This window comes from Budorcas taxicolor, chromosome 23, assembly GCF_023091745.1.
Source record: "Budorcas taxicolor isolate Tak-1 chromosome 23, Takin1.1, whole genome shotgun sequence".
NCBI classification, from domain to species: Eukaryota; Metazoa; Chordata; class Mammalia; order Artiodactyla; family Bovidae; genus Budorcas; species Budorcas taxicolor.
In genome coordinates this window covers 50,879,072-50,892,154 of record NC_068932.1, presented here as the reverse complement: position 1 = coordinate 50,892,154, position 13,083 = coordinate 50,879,072, and the positions used below count along the sequence as shown (strand labels likewise).

Below are 13,083 nucleotides of genomic sequence, written 5' to 3'. Positions count from 1 at the left end.
CCCCGCTGTCAGCTGTACCCGGGACACCCCAAAGTGTGTGCGAGCCCGTCCCGCCTTGGGTTTCTTTTCCTGCCATTCACTTTGGGGGGAATGATGGCCTGGTGAACTTTGACCTCTGGTCTGGAACCACTTGTGAGCACCACACCGTCTCACCTGAGGCCTTGACATGCCCCAACGTCTGACCACGTCAGGGAGCCTGTCCAGAAGGAGACGTGGGTGCCAGTGGGCAGCTCGGCTGCAGGAAGCCTGGGTCCCTGGATACCAGGCCAAAGGGGGCAGCCCCACCCTGCAGGACGGGAGGGCAGGACTGGCAGAAACCAGGGGAGCCGCCCGCGGGCAGGCTGTCCAGCCGCCGTGCAGGGCACTGGCGCACTGGCCCACTCCTGGGCCACCCACCGGGCAGGCAGCCTCGCCTGGCCCTCTCCACAGTGCAGGGTGTCTGCCCCGAGTGAAGAGGCTGCCCCCCGGCGCGCCCTGCGCCAGGCTCCCCAGCAAGGGCTCAGGGCCTGAGGGCAGGGCTGCCCAGGGGCCGCTGGAGCTTTCTGTTCCCAGGAAGCTGGAGGGATGCCCCCCTCAAGAGACCCCCCCCCCCACACACACACACACACACACAGCCCTTCCCAGTCCATTAACTCCGCTATCCCAGCAAGCCCCCGGCAGCTCCGGCCTGTCCCTCACCCACCTGGAGGACGCAGTGTTGCAGGGTGGCCCGTGTCAGCCCGACTCCCTGCCAATTCTGCTCACATTTAGGAGACTTCCCTGTGCTGAGCACCGGCTACGGTCGCTGACCCCGAGCCTCAGGGGACTAACGGGAGACCTGGGAGGCGGTGGGGGCCCCGCCCCTCCCGGCACCCGAGGCGCCGATTGGCCGCGGCCCGGGGGCTGGTCGCCGCGGGTGGGGCGCGCGGGAAGGAGCCTGACTCGAGCGCAAGACGAACCTCTGAGGGCGCAGCCGTGGCGGTACCTGCTCTCGCCGCCCTTCCCGGACCCCGGATCCCGGCGCTCGGGCCCCCGAAGGCCGACGCGCACCCCACGCCCACCGGACCCCCGCCATGCGCGGCCTCGGGCTCCTGCTGTTCGCCGCGCTGGGGCTGCAGGGTGAGGAGCGGGTCCCGCGCTGCCGGCGCCGCCGCCTGGCCCGCGGCTCCCCGCGCGGGACTCTGGGCTCGTCTCGGGGAGTCGGCCAGTCAGCGGGGAAGCCCGGGCGGTGGACGCAGGGAGCCTGCAAAAGGGAACTGTGTGGGTAAACGGGCAGCTGGGCGTTTCCTGCGCTGGAGGAGGGCCTTGCGGGGAAGTTCAGAGTGAAGGGCTGGCTGCCCCCGCTCCGGTCCAGGGCCTGGGGGCTATTGCCCACCTTTGCTGGGACCCCCAGCCTGGCGAGGAAGGAAGGACTAGGAGCCTCGGCCTGGAGCTGGGGGGTTGGGGACACCCCACGGAGTTGCCCGGCCACATGGGGACCTGCCTCTCTCTGGGGGAGCTGGCTGTGCTGCTGGCCTTTACCCCCACCCTGGCTCCCAAGAGCCTCCGTGGGTTCTGGGGCAAGGGCACTTCCCAGGCAGGCGCCCTCCCCTCGGCCTCTGTCCTGGAGCTTTGCCGAACGGTCTAACGGGGGACGACCACTAACACTGGCAAGAAGAACCTCAGGGGTGAGGCCGGTGGTCAGCTCTGGGTCTGGGCTGTCCGGCCGGGTACAGGGCAGCTTCTAGCTTCAGGCTGGCTGAGCCCGGCAGAAGAGGGCTCTTGCTCTGCCGTCAGATGCAGCCCTGTGATCATGGAGATGAACGGGGCGGGCAGACCCGCTTCCCCCCACCCCCCAGGGCCTATGTGCGTCCTGGCCCCTGAGGGGGGCGGTATCCAGGCCACCCTGGGCTCTGGGTGGCAGCTGGTGAGCTCCTAGACGGGCTGGCGCTGGACAGCGTCTCTGGGCACCCCCCGGGTGGGGGTCCTGTGGTCTCTTTAAGGCAGGGTCCCCACTCCGGCTGGGGAGCCAGACCTCAGGGTCTGTGGTGATTCCCCCAGAGAAGGGGCCGCGCATGGCAGGCTGGGAAGGGACTCCCGGGGCGGGAGGGTGTGTTGTGCACTGCTGACCCCCCTCTCCTGCAGGGGTCGCCCCCGGGGCCGCCCTGCCCCACGTGGAGCAGTACGAGGTGGTGACGCCCCGGCGCCTGGGTGTACCCCGTGCTCGGCGGGCTCTGCCCTCCCGCCTGGTAAGTCTCGGCAGGATGCTGGCCCGGGGGTCCCCCCCACCCACCTCAGAGCCCGTTTCCCACTGAGCAGGGTGATAGCTCCCTGTGTGCCCGAGATCGTAGCAAGGGGGCTGAGGGCCGGGGGCTTCCAGGCCTTTGGGCAGACTCCTGGGAGCTCACCTCCGCCCGAGCAGCCTGCCCCCTGCCCCCAGGCCTCAGCTTCTTCCGTCCTGCTCACCCTGGAGGCAGGGCTGCCTCAGGTGGCCCCGGCTGGCGCAGCCCCGTCTTCCTTTCTGGAGCTCGCCAGCCGGGGCCCCACCCCTGTTTCACTCTGAGACGTGGGGTGGTTCCGTGGGCTGCGTCGCTGACACCTCTCCACTGACGCCTCTCCCGGTTGTTGGGGCCGGGCTGGGATTCCCTGGGGCTGCCTGGGGGCATTCCTGACGGGGTACGCGCCTGCACATTTGCACGTGAGGGTGGAGACAGCCCTGACTTGACCTCTCTGTCCCAGGAGGAGCCGCCCACCGCCCACCGCCCTGGGCCCCTAGCCCCCTCTGCTGGCTCTGAGCACATGGTCCTGGGGGGTCAGCTGCAGCCTGAGGGGGGGCTGGAGGGGGCAGGGCCTCACAGGAGACGGTCCCCTGGAGCAGAGAGGGCGGCCTGGCCCCCTTGTCCTGTCGGGGCTGGGGTCCTCCTCCCCAACGTGGCCTGGGAGGGGCGTTGTCCTCTCCCCGAGGCCTGAGGCCCAGGTCTGGGTGGAGCTGCCCGCCTGCCCCACGCCCTGGGTACAGCCCAAGCCCCCGATGCCCCTCCAGGTTTGAGGTGGGTGTGGCCGGGCAGGGCCTCACCCTGGACCCCTCCCTGCCCCCTGCCCAGGGCCTGTACCCAGAGAGTGTCAGCTACGTCCTGGGGGCCCGAGGACACACCTTCACCCTGCACCTTCGGAAGAACAGGTGAGCGCCCGTCTTTCCCCTGCCCCACACCCCTCTTTCTCCAGCCTCTCCTCTGCACCAGGGGCGGCCAGGGCACCACGGTGACTCTTTTCCAGGGACCTGGTGGGCTCCGGCTACGCAGAGACCTACACGGCCGCCAACGGCTCCCAGGTGACAGAGAGGCTGCAGAGGCAGGTAGGGCCCCCGTGCTCCTGCCCCGGGCCAGCAGCGGGGGCGGGGAGCCGGGCACGGGAGTGGGGTCCTCACACCCTCCTCCCGCAGGACCACTGCTTCTACCAGGGCCGCGTGGAGGGGCACCCGCACTCGGCCGCCAGCCTCAGCACCTGTGCCGGCCTCAGGTGGGTGCTGCAGGCCAGGCGCCCCTCGCCCTCCAGAGGAGTGACTGGGGCCCAGGAGGAAGGGGTCTGCCGGGGTGGCAGTGGGGTCCCTGGGGCCACAGACTCAGAGCCTCGATCGTCTCTGCCCCAGGGGCTTCTTCCAGGCGGGCCCCGCCGTCCGCCTGATCGAGCCCCTGGCGGGGGCCGGGGAGGAAGGGCCGCACGCCCTGTACCTGGCGCAGCACCTGCAGCAGGAGGCTGGCACCTGTGGCGTCGATGACAGCAGCCTGGAGAGCGTCCTGGGGCCGCGGGTGTCTGCAGCCCTCAGACCGCGGGTGAGTGGAGGCCCGACGCTTCTTGCCGCTCTGCTTGGGCCCGCGCGCCCCCAGACTGCTGGCTGCTCAGCGATGGTGGGGTGGGCCTGCGTCTGGCTCCGCCCCGAAGCGGCAGAGCCCCCGACCCCCGACGGCTCCCCCAGTGCTGGCGAGGGCCGGGCGCCAGCTCCAGGGCCCGGGAGGGGGTCAGCGTGTGGCGATGGGCTGATAGGAGGGCTGTGGCTAGTGGCTGACTGGATTCTTGTTACCGCTTCTCAAAAGTGGTCAGAACCCAGGGAGACCCGCTATGTGGAGCTGTTCGTGGTCACGGACAGCACGGAGGTACCTGGGGCGGGGGCGGGGGGCAGGGGGGATGGGCGGGGTGGGGCCCCAGGCTGCTGCTGAGGGTCTGCCGTCCTCCAGTTCCAGCGGTTTGGGAGCAGAGAGGCCATGCGTCAGCGGGTGCTGGAGGTGGTCAACCACGTGGACAAGGTGGGCGCTACTTCCGCCCTGGGGGCTTCCAGCAGTGGCCGCTGGGACCCCTGGGCAGCTCGCGGCCAGCCCGACAGAAACCCTGCTGGACAGGAGGGTTGGGGCGGCGCTGGTGGCGGCCGGGCTGCAGGTAGAGCCGCCCGCCGGGGGAGCGGGAGCCGGGACCCTACCCCAGCCCCAGCCCTCGAGACCCCTCGCATCACAGTGGACACCGTGGGGCCTCAGGCCCTCCGCCAGCCTCACCGCCAAGCCTGACCCTCGCGGTTCCCTGTCCCCTGGCAGCTCTATCAGGAGCTCAATTTCCGCGTGGTGCTCGTGGGCCTGGAGATGTGGAATGGTGGGGACAAGATTCAGGTCAGCTCCCAGCCGGACGCCACACTGGACAACTTCCTGGCCTGGCGGACTCGCGAGCTGGTGGGCCGGCAGGCGCACGACAACGTGCAGCTCATCACGTGAGCGAGCTGGGGGGCGGGGGGCCACACCGCCCCTGGGGAGCGGGGGCCTGGAGCGCGGGCTTCGGGGCGCTGCTCTCCGGCGGACACTGCTCTGCTTCCAGCGGAGTTGATTTCACCGGGACCACCGTGGGACTGGCCAAGGTGTCCACCATGTGCTCCCAGAACTCAGGGGCTGTAAACCAGGTGCGGGGGTCTGTGCGGGTTCGCTGGACAGAGGCTGTAGCCGGCCGCGTGGGGCGGGGGGCGGTCGCGAGGCCTGGGGCTTGACACAGAGCACGTGGCGGGGTGGGGCACTCAGGTCCCCGGCTCCGCCCCGTGCTGCGCCCTGGCAGGCTGAACGGCACTGATGCTGTTACTGTTATTTGTAATAATATTACCGTATATCTACTATTTGAAGAAGCGATGTTGGCGGGAGTACCGCCAAGCCTCTCAGCCTCCCTGGGGCGGACAGTGGGGGAGGGGCAGGCAGTGAGGTGGGGCATCAGACCTGGGAGCAGCCCCAGCCAGCACGGCCCCCCTGCAGGACCACAGCCTGAATCCCATCGGTGTGGCGAGCACCATGGCCCATGAGATGGGCCACAACCTGGGCATGGACCACGACGAGAACGTCGCCGGCTGCTACTGCCCGGTGCCGCGGGAGGGTGGCGGCTGTGTGATGGCGGCCAGCATCGGGTGAGGCTCGGCGGTCCAGCCTGGCCCAGGGCCCGGGGCTGGGGGTGCTGTCAGCACGCAGAGCTGGCTCCACCCACCCTCCTGATAACAGGGACGCCCCCCAGCTCCCAGTACCCCAGGGAGCCCTCATGATAATGGGAAGCCCCCCTCCCCCAGTTCCCAGTACCCCAGGGAGCCCTCCTGATAACTGGAAGGCCCCCCCGCCCCAGCTCCCAGTACCCCAGGAAGTTCAGTCACTGTAGCCGGGCTGACCTGGAGACGTTCCTGGAGAAGCGCCGCACAGCCTGCCTGGTGGACACCCCAGACCTTGACCGGCTGGTGGGCGGCCCTGTGTGTGGAAACGGGTTCCTGGAGCGTGGGGAGCAGTGTGACTGTGGCCGCCCTGAGGTATAGAGCTGAGCACCGCCACCCTCCGCTGTCTGGGCTCGTGGGCCAAGTTCCCATCTGCAGGCTGGGCATCTGTTCCTGACCCCTGGGTGCCCTGCACACCTGGCCACACCTCCTGAAACGACCGGCAGGGCTGCTGGGTGGGAATGGCCAGTCTTCCCACGGCAGGGGCAGGGGTCCCGGTGTGCAGCCCACTTGGACCTTCGCTGTCGCCCGCCCCCCCCCCCCCCCCCAGGACTGTCAGAACCGCTGCTGCAACGCCAGCACCTGCCTGCTGGCCGAGGGGGCCGAGTGTGCCCACGGCGCCTGCTGCCACGAGTGCAGGGTGAGCCTGGGGCCCGGGCTCAGGGCAGGCGTGCATGCTGGGGGCCTCCTGTTCCCATGGTGATCTTGGCCACCTGGAACCAGGTGAAGCCGGCTGGAGAGCTGTGCCGCCCCGCGAAGGACCAGTGTGACCTTGGTGAGCACTGTGATGGCCGGTGGCCCGCGTGCCCTGAGGATGCCTTCCGGGAGAACGGCACACCCTGCCCAGGGGGCTACTGCTACAACGGGGCCTGCCCGACACCGGCCCAGCGCTGCCAGGACCTGTGGGGGCCAGGTGAGGGGGGCACAGCTGCGGGACCGTCAGGGAGGTGAGGGTGGCAGCGGGTCCCGAGCCAGAGGGCTGACCCAGTCCTGCCTGCAGGCTCGCGGGTGGCAGCGGAGACTTGCTTCCGCTACAGCATCTCCGAAGGCTGCGGGGCTGGGGTCTCCTTGCAGTCCGGCGGGTGAGCGTCCCTTGTGGCCCAACTGCCCTGGGGCCGGGGCCCGGGATGTCCCCCTCCCTGGGGCCACAAGAAGGTCCTCTGCACAAAGGAGTCTGGGGCGGAGTCGGGGCCTCTCGGATGGCGGGGCTGGGGGGGCCACCCCGCCCTGTGGGACCCTCGGCCCGAGCCGTTGTAGGAGGGCTGGGCCCTGGGGCTGAGGTGTGGAGGCCTGTGGCCGCCTGGGGCCTCGGAGCTCCTGGCGCGCTGAGCCTGGAGCAGGAAGCCCCACAGAGCAGCCCCATGCTCGTCCCTCTGTCCCCAGGGTCAACAAGTGCGGCACTCTCTTCTGCGAGGGGGGGCAGGACCCCCCGGAAGGCCGACACTGCATCCTCACCACCCACTCAGGCACTTGCCGGGCTGTCGTCCAGGATGGCAGCACTGCGTATGAGCCGGTGCCCAAGGGCACCAAGTGCGGCGAGGAGCAGGTGGGCCAGACGCCTCCCGGTCAGGCCGCTGGGCTCGGGGCAAGCTTGCAGGGCCCAGAGCAGGGCTGTGGCAGCTGCTGGAGCGCTCTGCCCCAGGTAGAAAGTCAGAAGGCGCACGGGGCTGCGGGAGAAGCCCCCGTAGTGAATGGGTGTGAAGACGGTCTGCGAGCCCTGGGGGTGGGCAGGGGGGTCCTCTGGCCCTGGTGGCCGCAGACAGCTGGCTGGGCACAGTCCTTTCCCACGGCTGAGGTTGGCCAGCAGATGACCTGCAGGCGGGGCCGTCGAGAGGGTGGGGGCTGTGGCCTGTCCCCGCAGAGCCCAGATGCAAGGTGGGGGGCAGCTCTGGCTGGCGGTGGAGACGGGTGCTGCAAGCAGGGGTCTCGGCCAGCCGCCTCAGGAGGCCCCCGCTGTCCTCCAGGTTTGCTGGGACGGCTTCTGCCGGGGCCTCCACGTGTACAGATCCAGGAACTGCTCCGCCCGGTGCAACAGCCACGGGGTACGTGGGCCCAGGGCACAGCCCGCCTGCAGGCCGCCAGCAGCCCTCTGGGCTTGAGAGATGTGCTGGCCACGCTTGCCGCCACCCCCCGCCCCCCCGCACCCCGCCCCCGAGACAGACAGAGGGCCAAGGCTGGCGCCCTGGGGGCGTCAGGAGCTGCCGGGCCCTCCCGAGGCGGGGACTGTCAGGGATCTCCCCGGTGTCTGAGCCGGTGGACACATGGGCAGAACAGTCAGGTGTGAAGCGTCTGGTTCTGGGTCTGACCCTGGGAAGGCCCGGGCCCCAGGGCTGTGCCTTCCTGCATCCCCTCCTGGGGAGGAAAGCCCACCGCCACGACCCCCTGCCCCCCGCGGCCATGCCGGCTTTGCTCAGAAAGCCCCGCAGTGTCTGGGAGGGCCGCAGCTGTCGGCACCTGGGAGGAAACCCTGGTGGTGGCAGTCCTAGACACCCCGCCTGTCCTCTGTCGGGGCCCCCGGGCAGCACAGCGCAGGGGGTCCCGAGGCCCTGACGCCCGGCTGCCCCCCAGGAGTGCGACCACAAGGACCGGTGCCACTGCTTCCCGGGCTGGGCCCCGCCCCACTGTGCAGAGCCGCTGTCCGACCCGCACGCAGGTAGGCTGGGCGGGCTGTGTCTGTTCACACGCTCTCAAGCCTGACGGGGTCTGGTCCTGCCTTTCCTCAGACCACCTGGGCAGGGCTGAGAGGAGGCCGCGTGCCCCTGAATTGTGACGGGCCTGTGGAAGGTGTGGCCTTGCAGCCTGACTGCACGGGTCCAGGGCGGCCCTCCCCGAGAAGGGAGGCCTGTCCCAGAAGGAGGGCTGCAGGCGGCACGGGCCGCTCCTTGCTGGGTCCTTAACCCACTCTGGGCCCAGGACACTGGCCTCCCAGCCCCACACTATCCCCCACTGAACACAAGGACGTGCACAGCACTGCGGCCCCCAGGGCCTGGCCTGGCCACGCCTGCATCACTAGGGCCGAGGGCCACCCGCCACCAAGCCCGGGACCAAGGGCCACCCACTAAGCCCCCGACCAAGGGCCACCCGCCAAGCCCCCCCAACCAGGCCGCCCACCACCAAGCCCCCACCCGAGGGCCGCCCACCAAGCCCCCGACCGAGGGCCACCCACTAAGTCCCCGACCGAGGGCCACCCGCCACCAAGCCCCCGACCGAGGCTACCCGCCAAGCCCCCCAACCAGGCTGCTTGGCACCAAGCCCCCGACTGGTCCCCCAGGACCCCGGAGCGCCAGTGTCAGGCACCAGGTCTCAGAGCTTCAGGGCCTGGGTTTTGGGGGGGTGTGGCCAGGATTCTGACTGTTGGCTTCCCCAAGGAGGTGGTTGCCTTCTCGCCCCTCCTCAGCTCCAGGCTGGCCTGGCCAGTGCTGAGTTGCCGGCGGGCCCTCCTGGTCCCTGCTGCCTCAAGCCAGTTCCGGCCCTGGTAATGCCTGGCCTTCTGTGCCCCCACAGCTCCTGGGAGCCTCCGAACACGTGTGCTGGTGGGTGTGGGCACCCTGGTGGTGCTGGTGCTGATCCTGGCGGGCGTGCTCATCTACCGCAAGGCCCGGAGCCCGGTCCGAAGGAGGTGGGGGAGCTGTGCTCTGGGCTCATAGGACGTCAGCGTGTGCAGGGCCAGTCGCCTGCTCGTGCTGTTGGGGAGAGAGGGGACCCCGTGGTGGGGGCCCCGCCCTGGGCCCCTGCCTTCTGCCGTGAGAGCAGGTTGGGCTGTGGGGACAGGTTGGTGACGAGGAAGCTCAGAGAAGGCCGCACCGGCCCCCGGCCCGGGGGTGACACTTCACTCTGAGCCCGCTGTGTGGGGACCTCGGCCCGTGCCGGCTGCAGCAGGACACGCCTGCTAGTGGCCTCCAAGCCCCCTGCCCTGGGCCTGGCCCGACCCCAGAGCTCTCCCTGTGGGGCTGTGGCCTGCACACCCCGCGGAGCGGCTGCAGCTGAGCGGTCTGGGGCCAGGCCGGGGTCCCCATGCACAGGATCCTCAATTCCCTGGGCTGAATCCTGAGGCCAGGACACACTGACCCATCTTATTTCTCCTAGGAATGTGGCACCCAAGACGGCCATGGGGCTCTCCAACCCGCTGTTCCACGAAGGGCTCAGCAAGCCTGCGAAAGGCGGGGCTCAGGCTCCCCCCGGGGCCTCCCCAGAGCCGGCCCCGCCCTCCCAGTCCCCCAAGCCCACAGCTTCCTCGGTGACCCCTAAGCGACCACCCCCTGCTGTAAGCGCCAGCCATCCCAACAGACTCCAGGCCACCCCCAAATCTCAGGTTCATGAGGCTCAGAGTGGCCCCCGTGACCCCCGTTTGGAGGCAAAACCAGGCTCTAGGACAAGGGGTCTGAAGAGCCGCCTGAGCCGAGGGAGCGGAACCGAGCCTGAGGCTCAGAGCCTCGGCGGCGGCTGTCCCAGGGTGGTCGGGAGGCGCCCCAGGAGGGTCGGGAGGCGCCCCAGGAGGGTCGGGAGGCGCCCCGGCGGGAGGCGCAGAGGCTGGCAGCACCTCCCTGTGACCCCAGGGCTGGGGGAGGGGCCAGAACCTTGGGTCCTCAGCGGGTGGGGGGCAGCTCTGAGCCAGGCCTCTCTGGGTGTGGTTGCCCTGGGAGACCCAGGCTCACGCCCGTTCCCTTCAGCCTCCAGGCTCCCTTCAGCCTCCAGCCGCCATGGCCAGACCACCGTCCCCGCTTCCTGTGTACCCCCAGCAGGCCCCGGGCCAGGTGAGCCGGGAGGGGCACATTGCGGGCCCCAGGGGGAGGAGGGTCTGTGGCTGCACTTGGTGGGCCAGGCGCCCAGTCTGGCAGCCCAGCGAGGACATGAAGAGCACCCAGGGGGCCTGGGTGTTCTGACTAGTCCTCCCCACTCCCAGCAGCTCAGACCTGCTCCTCCTGCCAAGCCCCTTCCGGTGCTGAAGCCAAAGCAGGTGAGAGGGCCATGGGGAGGAGCCCAGGGGCGCCGTGGGCTCCACCTCCCTTCTTTCAAGGCTTCCGTGGTTTGGGAAAAGTCTCTCCCAAACGTGAGTCACTGGCGCCCCAGCAGGCCCCCTGCCTTGGGGCGCATGTGGGAGGCCCTCCTACCCACCGTGAGGTCCGGCTCTGGTGGGTTGCCTCCATTGCTGGGAGCACTAGTGAGGTTCCTACACACCCCTGGACACACTCTCACCTCCCCGCAGGCGGGGGCTCCCCCGCTCTGACAGCCAGTGAGGCCTGGAAGACCAGGCTCTCTCTCCCCGCCCCGGGCCGGGGCTTTGCCCACCAGGCGTCTTGTGGGCCTGTGTCAGCCTGTCCGTCCCTGGCGGTGTGGAGACATCACCGGTTGCAGTGGTGTCTGTGGGGACTCGAATCACTGTTAGAGCCCTCTTCCCTTTGTGGTTAAAGCTTGGAGGTGTTTGGAGAGACGCCAGCCCAGTTCCTCCTCAAGCTAACCCACGGGGCCTCTGATGGTGGGTCTCGCCCGGGACAACCGTTACTGCAGTGTTTAGTCAATGAAGATTCCCTATTTCTCTTTTCAACTTTTTATGTTGAGTTAATTTTAGAGTTACAGTAAAGTTACAAGAAAGTCTTTAAAGTTTTAGGAGGGGTTTTGACAGGCCAAACAGGGACGGGGGTTGGGCAAACGGATTTCCGGCCCAGGAAGCAGAGGCAGCCAGGGAACTGCGCTAGAGAAGAAAGTGCAGGCCGCCCCAGTCCCTCAGCCCCCAGCCCCACTCAGCAGGGCCCTCTGGGTGCTGGGCCGCGCCCCACCCTGGCCTGGGCCGAGCAGGGCTCCTGCTAGAGACCTTCCTTCCCCACCCCAGCCTAGGTTGCCCCTGGAAAGGTGAAGTGCAAACAAACACACGTTTTAGTGGCGAATCCTTGGTTTTAGACCTTCCAAAGACCCGCATTCTGGCAATTTAAGAGCTTCTCCTGGGTAGTGTTGGGGTGGGGTGAGGCAGGGAGTTGAGGGAGGGGGCAGGATGGTGAGGTGACCCGACAGGCCCAGGAATGGGGGCCCTGCCACGCTTGGGTTTCATTCAAGGGCAGTACCAGGCAGGGCGGGGACCGTGTTGAGGGCAATTTTCTGTAGAGAGAGCTCAGCCCAGAGAAGCCTGCAGGCCAGTCTGGGGCCGAGCACAGCACCCAGGGAACTTCCTAGAAGTGCTGGGCAGACAGCGCCCGGGCACTGCCAGCCATCAGCTGTGTCTCCGTCCTCCCAGGTCATCAAGCCGACCTGTGCTCCCCCATTGCCACCCGTCAAGCCTGGAGCGAGAGGGGCCCAGCCTGGACCCACTCAGGTGAGGCCCTCACTGCCAGATCAGGGCCCACCCGGTGGGGCAGAGGTTGCTCGCTTCCCCACTAGAGGCCATAACCTCTGCTCTGTACTCTGTCAAAGGGCTTTTCAATGCTTACTGCTTCTTCCGGCTGCTAACGTCTTTTTCTGCACGTTAGTGTAGCGCGTGTAAGCACGGAAGTCTGCCGCTTCTGGATGGAGAACAGGCTTCTTGATAAAGCATCAGCTGTTAATACCCAGGGCTGTCGCCTCTCTGAGCAGTCACGGTTTTGGATGAAATGAGGATCCAAATTTTGAGAAAAGTGAAAGGAAGTTAATTCAGTTGTGCTCTTGGTAGCAGATGGCCTTTACTATGTTTTTTTCCTTCCCCAAGAAAGCTGTTGACCGGAAGGTTGCTCTGAAACCCCCTGTCCAGAGGAGGTGATGGGGCCCAAGCTCCAAGCACCCTGAGGGGCATCCTGCACCTGTCTGGATGTTGCCTGCGGTCTGTGACCTCACCAGCAGCAGCAGCAGCAGATGCAGCCGCCTGGCCCCAGGCCCTCCACCCCCTCAGGGCCTGAGGACTCTCTGAGCTGTCCTAAAGGAAGCGCTGGCTCCTAAGGGCCAAGATGGTCTTCCGTGTCTCAAGGTCACAGCCTAGGGCCTCTGGACCCGGGACTCCCTGGCTGGGCCCAGGACTCCCAGCTGGGCCGTCAGCTGCTGTCCTGACCTGGGGAAGGAGGCTGGGGGAGGCCAGCCCCTCCTCAACCACGTGTGTCTTCAGACGGCCACTGGTGTCTTATCTGGGTCCCTGAAAACGGCGCACGTTCAGCAGGGCTCAAAAATTTAATAAAATGTTTATATTTTACGATTAAGTTATTGATCAAGTTTTAAATGACGGCAAGTTTTTACTAGATCAGTGTAAAGTGCTGCATGCGAAACAGCGTGGAATTTAATTTATAAGACGTGACTTCAACGCTTGTTGAGACAGAAGTGTGAGTGTTGCTCAGTCGTGTCCGACGCTGCGCCCCCTGCACGGCAGCGCGCCGGGCCGCCCGGCCCTGCACCGTCGCGGGGACCCCCGCCTCACCGCGCCGGCTCCGCCCGAGCCTCCGGCGGGCGCGCAGCGGGGCCGCGCCCTCACCTGCGCGCACCGCCCGGAATTCCGGCCCCGCCGCCGCCGCCGCCCGGCGCCCTCCGCGGCCTCCACGCCTGGCTGGACGCGCTGCCGCTCGGCCGCCGCAAGCGCCACCTGGCCCGGGACTTTAGCGACGGCGGGGAGGGCCCGGGGGCCGGGGGCCCTGCCCGGGGGTCCGGGCCGAGAGCCCAGCGCTCGTCCT

The 13,083-nt window shown here is 68.2% G+C and overlaps 1 protein-coding gene across 1 annotated transcript; it reads left to right on the top strand.

Moving 5' to 3' along the window:
* Window positions 1-1,052: 1,052 nt before the first annotated feature.
* ADAM8 (ADAM metallopeptidase domain 8) lies at window positions 1,053-12,202 on the top strand. Its single transcript, XM_052660943.1, has 24 exons — window positions 1,053-1,098; window positions 2,104-2,207; window positions 3,063-3,139; window positions 3,235-3,313; window positions 3,401-3,477; window positions 3,608-3,791; window positions 4,053-4,112; window positions 4,194-4,262; window positions 4,545-4,714; window positions 4,819-4,900; window positions 5,241-5,389; window positions 5,599-5,776; window positions 6,012-6,101; window positions 6,185-6,374; window positions 6,462-6,543; window positions 6,845-7,007; window positions 7,426-7,503; window positions 8,030-8,114; window positions 8,966-9,080; window positions 9,548-9,725; window positions 10,132-10,215; window positions 10,365-10,418; window positions 11,691-11,768; window positions 12,138-12,202. Exons 1-24 carry the CDS (start codon window positions 1,053-1,055, stop codon window positions 12,186-12,188), a joined length of 2,523 nt encoding a protein of 840 aa, XP_052516903.1. The 3' UTR covers window positions 12,189-12,202.
* The last annotated feature ends 881 nt before the right edge of the window (window positions 12,203-13,083 follow it).

What these genes read in the sequence shown, in the direction of transcription:
- ADAM8 (XM_052660943.1), top strand. Translation starts at nt 1,053, where the DNA reads ATGCGCGGCCTCGGGCTCCTGCTGTTCGCCGCGCTGGGGCTGCAGG. An exon ending in CTGCACCTTCGGAAGAACAG is followed by an intron (nt 3,140 to 3,234) that starts GTGAGCGCCCGT and finishes ACTCTTTTCCAG; the next exon opens with GGACCTGGTGGGCTCCGGCT. An exon ending in CCAGGACCTGTGGGGGCCAG is followed by an intron (nt 6,375 to 6,461) that starts GTGAGGGGGGCA and finishes TCCTGCCTGCAG; the next exon opens with GCTCGCGGGTGGCAGCGGAG.